The 17,572-nt window shown below is 28.9% G+C and overlaps 1 protein-coding gene and 1 pseudogene across 1 annotated transcript; both read right to left on the bottom strand.

Annotated features, from left to right (window-relative positions):
- Positions 1–12,913: 12,913 nt before the first annotated feature.
- On the bottom strand, positions 12,914–15,001 carry LOC133691780 (probable leucine-rich repeat receptor-like protein kinase At1g35710; annotated as a pseudogene).
- A 142-nt stretch (positions 15,002–15,143) lies between these two features.
- Positions 15,144–17,292, bottom strand: LOC133691269 (uncharacterized). The gene is made up of 4 exons (XM_062111700.1): positions 17,015–17,292; positions 16,687–16,784; positions 15,503–16,529; positions 15,144–15,413 (listed from the first exon to the last, which is right to left on the bottom strand). Exons 1-4 carry the CDS (start codon positions 17,093–17,095, stop codon positions 15,306–15,308), a joined length of 1,314 nt encoding a protein of 437 aa, XP_061967684.1. The 5' UTR covers positions 17,096–17,292; the 3' UTR covers positions 15,144–15,305.
- Between the last annotated feature and the right edge of the window lie 280 nt (positions 17,293–17,572).

The raw sequence follows: 17,572 nt of genomic DNA on the forward strand, positions 1-17,572 counted from the left end.
TTTAATATATCTCTTCAAGTCAAATATATTTTTTATATATATATATTTATAAAATAGTAATAAACACAATTCACTAATTACTCGGCTCTAGTGATGTTCGAGATATAGATGATGTCAAATCACAAGCACATAGATTTTTAAAAATCTTCGAAAGGTAGTGGGCTATAACAATGATACCTCTAGGCTCAAGTGGAAAATTATATATATATATATATATATATATATATATATATATATAATAAATAAATAAAAAAAAAAAAGAAAGAGGAGATTGTGAAGCAAAGAGAACCCTTGTTGGTGGTAGAAATAATAATAATTAAAAAAAAAAAAAGAGTTTGTGGAAATCCCATTAACCTAAATTAGAGCTGCACGAAGCCTTCCTTTATTCACCGACACATACCTACCTTCGCCACGGATGCATGGATGGATGGATTGACTAAAGTCACATATGAATATCTTAATTATTAAGTCTATATTTTGTCTTAAACTAAAGTAATTATGATCTTAATTAATAATTCCACCGGTCCACCATCAATCTATCTGGTGTGATGATGTATTATTAAACAATTCTAATGGATTTTGTTAGTGCAGTGTCTGTAATAGTTGATTTTTAAAGTAGTTTTTATTTTTAAATATATTAAAATAATAAATTTTTTAATTTTTTTATATCAATACATCAAAATAATTTAAAATCATAAAAAAATTCATTTAAAAAAATTCATCTTCATCTATATAATAGCCTAGGATTTGAAGTTTCAACTCCTAATTAATTGTTTTTTAGCTGTCTTATAGTGACATTGAAAAGTTTGAGACTCTGAACCTAGTCTAAAAAGCCGGTTTGAAAACTGAGAAATTGTATTTATTTTTTTATTTTTTGAATTTAAACTTTAATATCAACACTTTTAAGAATCTACTCCTCTAAATTTATTAGAATAACATGAAGATTGTGTATTAAAATATTTAAAGAAAAAATAATTCAGTTTGATTGACAGGATATTCTTAAAACCTTGAATGTGTGTGTGTGTGTGTCTATATATATATATATATATATATATATATATATATATATATATATATATATATATATATTCCCTTACATTTCCTTTCCTTGCATATATGAAATATCAAAATCTGAAGATTCATAAACTAAACCATATATAATCCAGGTATAGTTATGTATAACTTAGTTACAAGATTCTGTCTGGATTGACCTACCAGTTTGATAGCTAACATGGATTTTAGAAGTGTAATAATTTTTATTTTTTAGTTATTTTTAAAAATATATTTTACTTGAAAAAATATCAAATTAATATTTTTTTTAGTGATTTTTAATGATTTTGATATGCTATCATATAAAATAAAAAAATTATTTTAATATATTTTTAAATAAAAAATAATTTTACAAAACACTGCACTATATATATATATATAATTGTTTAGGATTTTTTAAAAAAAGGTTAAGGATTATCTGGGTCTTTCCACTTGATGGACCCACTCTATGGTACAAAGCTAAGAAGATTGACTCATGATTTCAAGGTTAAATTCAGAGAACCAGGAGGCCATGAACTCATGATTTCCCCTACCGAGGATTAAAACAATAAAAAAAAAAACCATGACTATTAATTACAGCACAAACAATATTTAAAATATTTAAAATATTTAAAAAACTCTATTTATTTTTAAATCCTCAAACACATATTTCTTGTACTTTTTCTTTATAGTGCTTTCTTCTATCTTTATCAGCCTTTTGAAAGGGAGTTTGTGTTTATCAAACAAAATTAAGGCAGTCAAACTACCCAATGTAATATAGTCAGAGTCAACTTTTGAACTTTCAAAAGAAAAGAGAAATCAAAATTCTTTGATTCACAAATGAATTTGGAGAAATTTGGTGAATCAATTGACTGAGAATAATAATAATAATAAGCTTTAGAGAGCATGGAAAGAAGGTTCTATCCAGACTAAATTTTTATGTAATTTTTTAGTAAGCAAAATAGTGTTTTTTAAAGTCTAAAATTATAGCTAAATTACATAGAAAACTGTAATATAATAAATTCTGGATGTCCAAAATTCTTTTTTAAAAAAAAAAAAAAAACAGCATCCTAAACTATTTAAATAGTACCTAAATAAACTTTCCTATTTAAAATCAAATCAGGTCAAATAAATTTTAAAACCTAATTAAAAAATGAATCCAAATATAAGTAGAAAAATAAATAAAATTATAAGATAACAGCTTTCAAACCTAATTTTGGCACGATACTAACCTTCGTTGGTGCTAGCCAATTAATTCTATAGATAATTCATTGGTTAAATTTTAGTTTTATTTAATAATGGATAAAAAATTATAATTTTTTGTCAAAAAAAACTTGTTTGGCTTCTCTATACTTTTTAAAGTGTTTTTTTATTTTAAAATGAATTAAAATAACTTATTTTTATTTTTAACATCAACATATTAAAATCATAAAAAAAAAATAATTTCATGATTTTTCACATCGAATATACTTTTTAAAAACATTAAAAAATAAAAGTTACAACACTCTCAAATAATCACATAAGATTCATTTAAAGTTAACTCAAGTTTTGGTTTTAAGAGAACTAAATTTAAAACAAAATTATTTTATAGTTTTTTAATAAAAAAAACCAAGTTTTGAGCCAAACCTTAAATCATCAAATTATAATGAACTTTGTTTATGGTATTGTTTGAAATTATAATAATAATTATTTTTTAAAATATAATTTAGTTTCGATTGACACAAATTAGTTGGAGGATTTCATTAATCTTGAATATAAAAATATATTATATTTTTCCTTCCATTTCCTAGCAGATATAAAATATCAAAACCTGAAGATCCATAAACTAAACTATGTATAATCCAGGTATACATATATAAAACTTAGTTATAAAAACTCTGTCTAGATTGACTTGTCAGTTTGAGAGCTAATTTGAATTAAGTGATTGATTAGGTATGTGATAATTTTTATTTTTTATCATAATTTTTTTTAATGATTTTCAAAGATTTTGATACAAAGATATAAAAAAATAAAAAAATTATTTTAATATATTTTTAAATAAAAAATAATTTTACTAAATTCTCTCCACTACAATACTAAAAATATACTGAACTTTTTTTTTTAATATTGTTTAGGGTTTTCAAAGAAGTGAAGGATTATCTTGGTCTTCCCGCGAATGGACCCACTCTATAGTATAAAGCTAAGAAGATTGACTCCAATTTGAGCTCATTTGCCCTTTTCAGGGGGGATCTAAGGTTAAATTTGAACTCATGATATCTTTGAAATGTTCATAAATTACACAGTAATTAAAAAGATAAAAATAATAATAATTTAAAACTAAAAAATTATTTAAAAAGCACGGGTGTATCATAAAAACAAACACAGCACTTGTACTTTGGGAGTTTGTGTTTATCTCATTGGAGTTTGAAAATATCTCAGCAGTTATATTTTAAAATATTTTTTATTTAAAAATATAATAAAAAAATATTTTTTAAAAAAAATTTAAAAATTATTTGTGATATTAATATATCAAAACAATTTAAAAAAAATTAAAAATTTAAATTTAAATAAAATACAAAAAAAATAATTATAAAACACGATTTACATGGCATTTTCAAACTATCTTTTTATTAAGCCAGTCAAACTACCCACTACAATCAAAGTCAACCTTCAAACTTTCAAAAATAAAAAAAACAATCAAAATTATTCAATTCATATTTGAACTTGGAGAAACTTGGTGAATCAATTGAATAAGACTAATATGCTTTAGAAAGCATGTCAAGACTTTAGGGTTCTATCAAAACTAAAAATTTATGTAATTTTTTTAGTCAGCAAAATAGTGTTTTTAAACTCTAAAATTATAGCTAAAGTACATATAAAACTGTAATATAATTAATTCTGAATGCCAAAAATTCTTAATTTGTTTTTTAAATAAACTTTCCTATTTAAAATCAAATCAAGTCAGATGAATTTTAAAACCTAATTAAGAAATGAATCCAAAGATAAGTAGAAAAATAAATAAAATTTTAAGACAACAACTTTCAAACGTAATTTTGGCATGATACTGACCTTCATTGGTACTAGCCAATTAATTCTATAGATAATTTGCTGGTTAAATCTTAAATTCAATAATCAAATAAAAAATTATGTTTACTTTTTTTTTTGTAAAAAACTTCTTTGGCTTCTCCATACTTTTTAAAAGTGTTTTTATTTTTTTAAAATGCATTAAAATGATTTATTTTTATTTTTAATACCAACATATTAAAATATTAAAAAAAATATTAAAAATCATCGATTTCATGGTTTTTCACATCAAATATACTTTTAAAAAACATTAAAAAAATACTTTTTAAAATATATCAAAAAAAATTAATATTTTTTATATCATCACCTCAAAACAATTCAAAATCATAAAAAAATTCATTTAAAACAAAAAAAATAAAAATTTTCAAAAATTTACATTGAAAAGTTTGAGACTTTACATACGACTATGCAAGATAAAATAAACCTTGATATTCAAGTCCTATTTTAACTCTAAAAAGCCGGTTTGGAAACTAAGAAATTGTTTTTTTTTTTTGAATTTAAACTTTAATATTAACACTTTTAAGAATCTACTCGTCTAAATTTATTAGAATAATATGAAGATTGTGTATTAAAATATTTAAAGAAAAAATAATTTAGTTCTGATTGACACGTAAACTAGTTGGAGGATATTCTTTAACCTTGAATAAATATATATTATATTTTCTCTTACATTTTGCAGATATGAAATATCAAAAGATCCATAAACCAAACCATGTATAATCCAGGTATAGCTGTATAAACTCTGTCTAGATTGACCTGCTAGTTCGAGAGCTGACATTTAAAAGTATAATAATTTTTATTTTTTAATCTGTTTTAAAAGTTAAGTTAATAATTTTTTAGTAATTTTTAATGATTTTAATGTGCTGATATAAAAAATAAAAAAATTTATTTTAATATATTTTTAAATAAAAAATAATTTTACGAAACAATCTATACTATAATACTAAAAATAAAAAAAAACCAAGTTTTAGGCCAAACCTTAAATCAACAAATTTCTAGGTTTGCAAACATAAAATTAATACTAAAAAACCACCAATTTAATGTTTGTTAAGTAAAATATAAAATCATATATATAATAAAATTTAAAGATTCACAGCTAAAATCATAAAATTAATACTAAAAAACACCAATATAATATTTTGCTAAGTAAAATATACTTTTGAAATGCTTCTAAAAATAAAAGCCATCGCACGTTTAAAACACCTGTGAATGAATGGATTGATTAAAGCAACATATGAAGATCTTAATTAATAACTCTATTGACTTAAACCAAAGTAATTGTGATCTTAATTAACAATTCCAGCCACTATCAACATATGAAGATCTTAATTAACAATTCCAGCCACTATCAACATATGAAGATCTTAATTAATAACTCTATTGACTTAAACCAAAGTAATTATGATCTTAATTAACAATTCCAGCCACTATCAATTTATTATCTGTGGGTGGCCTGTAGCCATGCCTTATCTTAAAAAAAAAAACTCGTGTGATGATCTATTATTAAACGGTAGTGATATATTTTGTTTTAGGCTATACTAAATAGGGCTACGCCACAGGCTTATCTTTATATTTAAAAAAAATTATCACAAAAATTTAAGACTTAAAAATGTTGGGTCTGGCTATAACAACTGAATCAAGAGCATTGAGTTTGATTGTAACAACTGAATCAAGAGCATTGAGTTTGATTGTAACGTGACATCCAACAATAATATTTATAATAATATTTAATTTATTTGCCTAAATTTTTATTCTTTTATCTTTCAAAAAAAATTATGATTTTTCTTCAATAGTAATAATAGTTTTTAAAAATTTAATAATAATAATAATAATAATAATAATAATATTTTTTAATTTTACACTTCAAATAATCTATGGTTGTTTTTCAATATTGATAATTATTTTTTTCAAATCTATTAATTATTTTATTAATAATATTAATTATAATAAAAATAATAATATTGATGACACAAATAATACTATTTTTAATATTAATACTTTTAATTATAATAAAAATAATAATATTTATGACACAAATAATACTATTTTTAATATTAATACTTAAAGTTATAACAAAAATAATTATATTTATAATACAAATAATTATATTTAAAAACCTAAGACCCAATTCTTTTGGGTTCTGACGTAGGACCCATTAGCCTTGAGTCCTGACGCCAAATCCAATTCTCTTAGTTCCTAATGCAGGACCTATTAGCCTTGGGTCCTGACGCCGGACCCAAGTGCATTGGGTTATGATGCCGCCCAAGAGAAATTGGATCCTGAAGTAAGATTCAAGATCATTGGATCCAGAAGTAGGATCCATTAGCCTTGGATCTTGACGTAGAACCTAAGAGATTAGGTCCTGACAAATGATCAATAGTCTTGGGTCAGGCAGGACTGCAAGACCCAAGAGATTTGGGTCTGCGCTTAAGCTACACCCAAACTTCTTGGGTGACGCGGCTCTTCTCAGGTCTAGGTTTCTTGGGTCTGGAAGGGGATGTCTGACCCAAGTTAATAATAATAATAGTAGTAACAATAATAATTGATTTTACCCTTCAAATCAATTTTATATTTTTTTATAGTAATAATATTTATTACAAATTTAATAATATTAATGAATATAATAATATTTATAATACGAAACTGGCCTAACCAAAGTTCTTATAATATTTATAACACAAATAATATTATTTTTAATATTAATACTATAAATTATAATAAAAATAGTAATATTTAATAGAGAAATAATACTATTTTTAATATTAATACCTTTAATTATAATAAAAATAATATTATTTATAACATAAATAATAATATTTATAATATAAATAATTATATTTAGAAACTTAAGAACCAATTATCTTGGATCTTGACCCAAGACCCATTAGCATTGAGTCCTGCCGCCGGATCCAAGAGAATTGGATACTAACGACAGACCCAATTCTATTGGATCCTGCCGCTGGACCCAAGAGCATTGGGTCATGAAGTAGGATTTGTTAGCCTTGGGTCCTCCGCAGGACCCAAGATAATTATAATAAAAATAAGAATATTTATAACACAAATAAGAATATTTTGAATTTCAAGAACATTAATTATAATACAAATAATAATATTTTTAATTTATTAATTATTATATGAATAATATTAATTATAATTAAAAATAAAAATCTTCACTATACAAATAATAATATTTTTAATGTTAATATTACTATTAATATTAATAAGAATATTTATAATACAAATAAGAATATTTTTAATTTCAATAACATTAATTATAATATTTTTAATACAAATAATAATATTTTTAATTTCAATAGCATTAATTATAATAAAAACAACAATATTTATAATACCCATGGGGGCTTTGCAGACCACTAGACGGGGGTCAACAGACCTAGGCAGACCCAGGTGTGCACCTGACACACGGTTCTGCAGACCCTAAGCCAGACCCAATAGCTTTTGGCAGAAGAGGCAATGCCCCCGTCATAATTCTAGACAAAAAACACCGCAAAGGAACACCCCTTGCTTTACAGTATTTATAACACAGATAATACTGCTTTTAATATTAATACTACTAATTATAATAAAAATAATAATATTTACAACACGAATAATACTATTTTTTATATTAATACTTTTAATTATAGTAAAAATAATAATATTTATAACACAAAAAATACTATTTTTAATATTAATACTTTTAATTATAATAAAAATAATGGTATTTTAAATATTAATAATATTAATTATAATAAAAATCATAATATTTATATCACAATAATAATATTCTTAATATTAATACTTTTAATTACAATAAATATTACAATATTTAGAATACATATAATAATATTTATCATATTAATAATAATATTAAACTTGTCTGGCCAAAGTTTCTACAGTGATAATGTTTTTTTTTTGAAAAAATCATCAACAACAATAATAATGATAATTTTTATTATATATTTTTTTTATTTTTCTTCTTTGCAGGTCTACCGATCCAGCCATGCAGGCCTCTAAACCCAAGGGCAGTCTGCAGAACCCAGCACGGGTCATAATAGACCTTGGTGGCCGGGTCTGCACCTAGCACGGGGGTCTGCAGTCTAGGCGCTTGGGGTTGCAAACCCTGCCTCGTGGGGCTGCAGCCAAGCGTGTAGGTCTGCGCCTAGCGCTCAAGCTAGGTGTTTGCATGCTAGGGCCTCGAGTAGCCCTAGTGCCAAGTGTCTGAAGCTTGGGATGCGGACAAGTACATGTGGCCAGCCTAACGCCCAGGCTTGGCAGCCCAAGCGCCAAGTGTCTACAGCCTTAGGGGGTGTGCCTGTAGCCTGGACTTGAAGCCTCACTATGCCCCCATCAAACAGTGCAATCCACAATGAAAAGTATTCACAGTCCACACTATCCCCGCTATAGTGTTGAACAGTGAAATCCACAGTGAAAGCACTCACAGTTCACATTAATTCTCGCTACAGTAAAGTACTGATTTTTTTAGTTATAGTTAATTAGTTGCATTTCTACAGTGATTGGTTTTTTACAAAAAAAAAGTGTAAAGATAAAAAGAAGATAAAAATAAAAAAAATATTACAAGATAATAAATATAAAAAAAATGATGAGAAATAGACTAAGTGTAAAATAATAAAAATATCAAGTATAAAGAAAAAAAATATAAGTAAAACTTATTTTTTTCTAAAACAAAATTTAAAAAACTCAAAAATTAGCAAAATTTATAATTGTGCAACTTCTACGAGAAAACATCATTTCCTATAATAATAACCCAGGATTTGAAGTTTCAACACCGAATTAATTGCTTTTTAGCTGTCTTTTAGTATTAGTGAACTTGAAAGGTTTGAGACTTTACACATGTATGCAAAGATAAAATAAACACTAAAACGTGGGTCTGAGAATTTTTTTTTATATGCCCTGTTTATTTTTTTTTAAAAAAAATATTTTTGAAAAAAATTAATTTTTTTATTTTTTTCTTTACTTCAAATTAATATTTTTTTAGTATTTTCAAATCATTTTGATGTGCTGATATCAAAAATAATTTTTAAAAAATAAAAAAATATTATTTTAATGTATTTCCAAGTAAAATACACTTTAAAAAACAATCAAAAGTCAAAACCACACTTTCCAACTTTAATATCAACACTTGGAAGAACCTATTCCTCTAAACTTATCAGATTAATATCAAAATTATTTATTAAAAAAAAAGAATCTAGTAAATTATATAGTATTTATTATGTACAACTCTCTCTCTTTCTCTCTCTACACGAAAATATATTATTATTGTTAACAATGAATTAAAAGGATGGTGATTTTAATAGATAGCCTCATAGGATACTGTTTATTTTATTATTTAATAATAAATTTATTAAAAATTAGGTTTCTTTGTTTTGATTTGATTCTTATAGAATTATTATATTTTTATGATTTTGATTGTAAGTTTGACAGATCAACCTGAGTTAATTTAAATCATTTTTTATATTTATTTTTTATAAAAATATTTTGATCTCATAACTTGGATCATGAGTTTGGTAGGTTAATCCAAGTTGAATTTTTAATTGATTTTTTTTAATTTTATTTTTTAACACTGGGTTGATTGAGAATTGAGTTTCATATATTTTTTATTTTTTTACATGAAGTATCATAGTCTCATGACTTGGATCACAAATTTAACAGGTTAACCCATATTATCCCTGATTTATCTAATATATTGTTGTGTCGATATTTTATTTAAAAATATATTGTCTTGAATTTTTAAAATTCAAACTATATTTTTTTATGGTTGTTTATATTATTTTTTAACCTATTAAGTTGATGAGATCATATTAAATTAATTTTTGCATGAGTTAAAAACAATTTACTAGAAAAACATTAATAATACTTGGATTTTTTTTTTATGTTTTCAAAAACAAATTAAATAATCCCTGGTGAATAATCTAGTATACACTAAAGAAGTTATGAGCAATGATGCAGAGGGCCCGTTTATTCATGTTTTAAATCATGTCAAACCACGTATTCCAGGTTTAGGTTTAGGCTTACTGTTGAGTTTCTAGGCTTTCATCTTTTCTGGGTCTAGTGTTCATGCGTTGAAGATTATCTGAGGTACTTGATTTACATTTATTTATTAGTTTTTACATATAAATGTGTGCATGCTTGATTATTAATTTAGAGTTTTAATGGCTTAAAAACTTGGAAATCAAGGCATTTAATCTTTAGTTCTTTCTTCTTTGTTTTGGTATAAAATTAATTAATTATAATGATTGGGTGTTTAATTGTGATGATCTAGCTTCTAATTTTTTTTTGAATAATGTATTTTTTTTTACATGTCTTCATGCCTTTAATTTGACATATTATGGTTGAAATTAAAATTCATGTTTTTGAGTTTTTCGTGTTGTTTTCTTATTATTTTTTATAAGATTTAACCAAAAAAATCTTGTTTGATTTTAATATTTCGTTTATGTTTCCAAACTGTATTTTTGAGCTTGGATTTTGGGTCAGAAAACCCAACTCATGCGGATGGGCTAAGTATATTAGCTTAAGACCATGTTTGGTATGTTCAATTTTTATCAAAGAAAAAAAACGCAATATTTTGTTCTTAAAGCGTGTTTGCCAAACATGGTCTTAATATATTTTTTAAGCCTATGAATTTTAGTTAAGAGTGTATCTGGCTAACACACCCTACTAATTTCTCAGCAATCTTTATTTTTTAGACCTCAAATTATTTTCAAAAATTCTAAAAAAAATCAAAGACTATTTTAAATTTATTTATAGGTCCCTCGTTGTGTTTCCCAACTTTTTCATTTAATATTTAGACTATAAACTTGCACTATAAGATATTGAATCAGTATTAAATATACCTATTTTTCTTCAAAATTTTAGAAAAATACAAACAAAAATAAAAAATTCTTATTTTAAAAATATAAAAATGCATTTTTATTTGTGTGTATATAACCAAGTTCTAAAATCCTTTCATCCATATGTTTTTTTTAAATAAAAATTCCATCTTTATCATACTTTAAAAAACTCAAAAAATAATTAATAAGTATCATAACAAGTTTGTGATTATCTATTAAGATTTCAAAAAAAATCCCAAAACACCACAAAAATCAATATGTATATTTATTTTCTGGGGATATGAATTTTACTCTTTGTGTTTTGTTTTAGAATGATTAGGTTTTATCTTAATAAGAAAAAAGATTTCTTACTGAGAAGAATCTTTCTTAAACTTTAGACAAACTAACATATAGAAACATAACAGTAAAAAAAAACAATCAATTAATAATACAATTTACCTTGGGTAAGATGCACTGAGAGTGATACGTCTTCCTTACAGACAACCAATCCCATTACCTAGAGGTCATCCACCCCTTTAAAATATATATAAAAAATAAAACCAAGCCCAGGTGTCCGGGCCTGGCCTGGAGGGCCACCCACATGCTTGGGCTTTTCCTTACAATGGTCTAGCGGTGCTGAGCCATGAGCTCGAGGGCCAATCCTTTAAATATTTTCTCTTTTATCTTTTTGTGTTTTTTTAAGGTTAAATATAAATTTATGAAAAAACATTATTGAACCCGGTTGAGTCTACAATCCAGAGCATAGTTTTGACAAGTTAAACCATAACATCCGAGCTATTTTTTTCTAATATTGTTTTTTTTTAATTAATATCTTTTTGAATGTTTTTTTCTTAAATAATTTTTAAATTTATGTTTCAATTAATATCTCTCTTCTGTGATTTTCTTTTTTATTTATCCTTTTTTGGATATAGAATCTTTTTAATAGTGTTGTGTGTATTTTTTTTTTGAAAAATTTATTCTGATTTATCTATAATTTTTTTTAATCTTTTATATAGATGAATTTTATTTTTGAAAATATAATTTCTAATATGTATAGCCTTACATAATATTTTATTTTATTCAATCAATTTAACGTGTATGTGTTTATTTATATTATTTTTTGATTGAATAAAAAATAATTATAATAAAAAAATTCAGCAAGTACAACCGGATAAATATCTCGTCTTGTGAGATTAAATATCTTGATATATACCTATTTCTTGATTTTTTTAATTTTATTTTTAGTTATCGTTCATGATCCCCTTTTATTAACAAATATAGTTTTTAATTTATTTAATTACAAGGATGCACAAACATTTTGATATGCACAAGGCATTTTGATTTAAATAATTTTTTTATATGTAAAAACATGTCAAAAAAAAGTCAGCATATATAACTTTTTTTTAAAAAAAATATTTTATTTGCGGCGAAATACAAATCAAATACTAGTCCTATCTATTAGATGTTATACATCACACATCCACACGTGCAAAACATTTCTATGTGAGGTTACATATAACAGTATCCAACATGGTGACGGAATTAGGCTCTATTTGTTTTTGTAGTTGTAAAGTATTTTTTTTTTGTAAAAGAATAATTTTTTTTTAAATTAATTTTTATAATATATTTTTAAATTGATTTGTTGTGCTATATTAAAAATAAATTTTAAATAATAATAAAATATTATTTTAATATATTTTCAAATAAAAAATATATTTTTTTAAAACTAAAATTACAATATTAAACATACTCTCATATTCATTAACCTGGTGGTTGGACCAGTCTAGGTTTATCAAAAGACTGGCTAGTATAATAACTCGATGAAATCCAGTCGACCTAACAGATTGACTCATGACCCAGGTAAACCCGAATAAAACCCGAATGACTTTTCATAAAATATTTGAGATCTTATTTTTGTCTGAATCTTTCTTGCTGCCTTTAGCCCTTCCAGACGGGACGAGCCTCACAATCTTCCTTGCTGGGGGAGAAGGCTAGGTGCTGGGAGGAAGCGTGGTGGGAGAGCTTACCGCAGCAGGTCCAGTTATAGTGATAGTGATTGCAGCATCGTTCACAAACGAGTTTAAGTTTCCCAGTCCAAAAGGTGTCTCGCCAGAAAGGTTGTTGTGGCTCAGGTCCAAGCTTGATAGCTTCTCATAACTCCCAAGCTCTTTTAATATGTTTCCTGTCAACTTGTTATCAGATAAGCAAGAGATTCAAGCCCTGCCAAGGTGGTTAGACTACGAGGTACCTCCCCTGTCAAATGATTGTTGCTCATATTTCCCAGTGCATTGGAGCCCAGACTCAGAAGTCGCAGCTGGGGCAACTTCCCAAGCTCAGCGGGGATTTCACCAGAAATTCTGTTTCCATCCATCTGTAAATTGGTGAGGTTTTTACATTCTCCCCAATCTGGTGAGATTTCACCAATAAATTGATTGTCACTGAGGCGAACAAAACAAGATTTGGAAGGACACCAAATGCATCAGTGATGTTTCCAGTGAATCGGTTCTCTTCAAACCGAACTCTTGTTATCTCCGAACAATTCCTCAAGCAGTTTGGCAATAACCCTGTAAAGTTATTTCTGTTGACAGTAAATTCTTGAAGCCTCATACCACTACACAATTCAGGCGGCAATTCTCCAGAGAAACTATTGTTTGAAAAGCTAGCATACGCCAGAGAAGGCACGTACTTCCCAAAATCACTTGGAATGCTACCAGAGAGGTTATTGCCGAACAGATTGATGGAGGTTAAAGAAGTAATATTTGAAATGGTCTGTGGAAACTCCCCATGGAGCTGGTTGGTGTTGAGATTAAGAGTTTGCAGCTCGTCAAATTTCCAACTTCTGGTGGTATTTTACCGTTGATGTTATTTAGGAAAACATTCAGGGTTTGAAGATTTGTGAGATTCCATAATGTTGGAGGAAGGGGCCTGAAAACTGGTTTCCTGAAAGGTCTAGACTTAATAACTCCTTCAAGTTTCCTATCTCCGGGGGAATGGAACCAGAGAATGTGTTATTATTATACAGAAAAAGGTATTGAAGCATTGTCAATATCCCAATTTCTGGAGGAATATTTCCAGAAAACAAATTGAGTTGGTAGATTTTGAGTAGCATTGCCAAGTAGGTGAGGTTAGAACAAAGGCCAAGCTCAAGAGGGATCGTTGAGTTGGCCTAAGTTGGCCTGTAGAAGATAGAATATTTCCTTGGAAAGAATTGCTGAACAATTCAACAATTTGAAGACCAGATATCGAACCAATGCTTTCAGGAATTTGACCACTCAACTGGTTATTTAGACAAGTGTTTTTGAGATTGGAAAGCTTCGAAATGTTGGATGACAATGATCCTTGCAAAGAATTGGTAGAGTGATTCAAGGTCTCAAGTTTTCCCAGATTGGTACAGACCACTTCTGGTGTTTGACATGTGAAGTTATTGAATGACAAATCCAGAAACGTCAGGTTCCGGCAATTGGTTATAAAATCAGGGAATTCTAAAGTCGTTCATTGAGAAAAAAACTAAGATATTGCAATGAAGGCATGGAAAATTTGGACCAGTCAAGGTTTTCCAAGTTGTTTGCTCCAAGGTCTACGTTACCTTGAGCAGATTGGCAAGGTGAATAGGGATGATACTGTTGAGATTGTTGTTGTAAAGACTGAGTTACTGAACCTCTGTCAACTGAGATGTCTCCAAAGGTATGCTGCCCTTGAAAAAGTTGAAACTGAGGTCCAAGTAATTGAGCTTGGAGAGGCTGCCAATGGCTGATGGTATCGTTCCACTGACAATGTTACGCTGGATGTCAAACCTGGTGAGATCAGTAAAAGGGGTGAAGTTGAATTGGGCGAGTGTTCCAGTTATGTTTAGGCTGGGAAGGTTGAGGGACTGTTCGAGAGGTGGACTTGCAGGAAACAGCAGTCCACTTGCAAACGTTGTTGAGGTTGGAACGAGACCATGAACTAAAAGAACGAGGTGAAAAAGACAAGGTGTTTTTCAATTGGAGGAGAGCTTCAGCTTGTGTTCTTGCTGATGATTTGGCCTTCAAAGGAATGATCTCTCCAACGCATAAATGGTTGGCATTATTCATGAGCATGTCTTCGAGCCGGCTCTGCTTCAGTTTTCATTTAGCTTAAACTATCTTAACAGCTTTGGTAATAGTAAGGAAAGCAGTTAGAATCCAGTTCAAGAAAATGTGGTTATGATGCAGAATTTTCTTCCGAGAAAGGCAATGTGGATAGCACAAAAGTAGAGCCGTATTGTATTATATTACTCATTAATCAAACCAATGAAAGAATTACAACTCCAAGCACGCAACAAGAACAACCGTATACCATAATTCACAAAGGGAAAAGGAAAATAGAGATGGAATCACACACAAAACAACACTCCAATCATGTTTAACGAACAATAGTGTGAGTTGAGTAGGTTGGAGCAGCATCACCACCATTCAAAGCTCTCTCTAGTCGTGTCTCAAATGGAGTGGAGTGCCAATTCACTCTTTTGTCCTGCAGTCCCAAAAAACTTATTCAAGTGCCATTATTACTCAACAACTTAACAGGAAAGAAGTTCTACAAATTCTTCACTAGATATGTACCTCTCTGTATTTGCTGGTCGTGTTGGGAATTCCTTTGTATGAAGAGGCCGAGCCAGAATCCTTGCCGGAGCCACCGTGATTCCAATAAGTCCCAACAGTTCCTATTATTGGCATCTCATCAGGGCTACGACTTGGTGACCTCCTTGAAGAAGTAGCTGAAAGCTGTTTAAGCTCTTCCACCGTTAGTGCCCCAAGAATAGGCCTATCATCAAAGCTTCTTGGTGAATTAGATCCCTGTGACATGCTTTTCTCAGGTGCAATGGCATCTAAACCAATTGATCCAGGCTTATTGACTGGTGTGCATTCCGATGAACCCAACCAATTAGACAAGCTAGTATCCACCGCTATTTCTTGGTCTGGCTTCTTATTACATTGACCAGCTTTTGCCTTGAAACTGAATGCCAATTCCTTAAAACCAGGCTCGGAACTAAACGACATTCGAGGTTCTTGATCCAATGTCAGATTTTCTTTCTGTTGCCTCAATGGTGGTTTTCCTTTTGCTTTTACAATCTTCCATTGACTTAGATTTTCAACTGGGTTCAGCACAGCAGCTCTCCTATCTCGAAAATTCCTATTCCCAGACAAACCACTGTTCATCACGTCACTATCATTCTCCTCGTTAGCCAATTTAGTCATTCTAGACGTTGACTCTGCGGTTTCATCATCCTCATATACATCATCATAATCTAGCCCCCCGTCCTCCTCCTCCTCATCATCATCACTCTCATCAATATCACTTTCCTCATAGCCCATCTCATCATCACTGTCTCTACAATTCTGATAACGATGATTAGGAGGGTAAGAACACAAGCTTGATGCAATTGAACTATCGTCAGAAGAAGACTGAGATTGGCTTGGTTTTGCAATATTCTCCTCCTTTCCCTCCCTTTTATCGCCACAATCTTCTTTCCCCAAAGTAAAATCTGTGGATTCTTCAACTGAAACATGATCGTAGGTTGTCACATTCGAATTGAATGTCACTTTCTTTCTCGTACTCAAGCTTAATTTCTCCTCAGACCCATCATCCCTATACAACCATGAAAAACCCAAAATACAGCAATTCAAAAACCATGCACAAAACCCTCTTTTCCCCCTTCAGAAAGCTGCATAAAACAGATACTAAAACGAACAGAAAAGAAAAGCAGCAAAAACCTCAGAAACCGTACAGTCCTTTACTTACTAACCTGATTTCTGAAGCTGGGCTCACAATAGGCTTCTCTGGGCTGCAGTCCTGAACCACTGAAACTGTAGCTTCCACTGGACTCCCATAACCTACCTTTCTCTGCAACAAAAAATCACAACTCAAAATCAGACTTAAACACTACCAATTTGTTGACACAACAAGCAAAGGAAATTCAAGAAATACAAAGCCTCTCAAACAAAAAGAACCAAAAATGTTGATCCTACTCTTCTCTTCTTCTCTGTTTTCTTGAAAATCAAGCGGAGAGACAGAAAAAAATAACGAAACCCAAAAGGGAAATTTTAGGAAACAAGGCTCCTTAAGGTTCTTACATGGACTCGTGGTTGAACCTTACTGTGCCTACGACGTTTGCGTTCTTTGGATGAACCAAAACACGCAAGAAAGCAAGCCATGAGGAATAAGAATATCCCCTCTCTTTCTTCCTCTGTAATAAAGAGCAGCGGTTACTGGTTTCTTGCTCGAGGAGAAATTCGTTAACAGGCCTTCATTGTTTTAGAGGGAGGGGGAGAGAGAGAGGGGTAGGAGCGTTCGTGTAAAGGTGGTAGGGATAAAACGGTCAAGAGATAGGAGCGAGGAGGTAGGGTTTTGGTTTTTTTAAGACGAAAAGGGAAGTGACCGTTAGGATTCTTTATCGAGGAGGGATTGGGGACACAGCCTGTAAATTTGGGATTTTGTAATTTTCCTTTGGACAATTACAAACAAGTCCTTATTTTACAGGTTTAATCTCATGTAAGTCCTTACCCTACTTTTAGTCTTGATTAAGTCCCTAAAATGTCAATAAACTCTCAATCCAAACCTTGTGTTAGTTTAAGTTAATATAATAAATAAGTATTCATGAAAAAAATAAGAATAATATGATCTTCACATGA

Source organism: Populus nigra, chromosome 4, assembly GCF_951802175.1.
Source record: "Populus nigra chromosome 4, ddPopNigr1.1, whole genome shotgun sequence".
NCBI classification, from domain to species: Eukaryota; Viridiplantae; Streptophyta; class Magnoliopsida; order Malpighiales; family Salicaceae; genus Populus; species Populus nigra.

Coding starts and splice junctions, on each gene's coding strand:
- LOC133691269 (XM_062111700.1), bottom strand. CDS start 17,095: ATGGCTTGCTTTCTTGCGTGTTTTGGTTCATCCAAAGAACGCAAACGT. Junction 16,785..17,014: donor AGGTTCAACCACGAGTCCAT/GTAAGAACCTTA, acceptor TTTTTGTTGCAG/AGAAAGGTAGGTTATGGGAG. Junction 15,414..15,502: donor CGACCAGCAAATACAGAGAG/GTACATATCTAG, acceptor TTGGGACTGCAG/GACAAAAGAGTGAATTGGCA.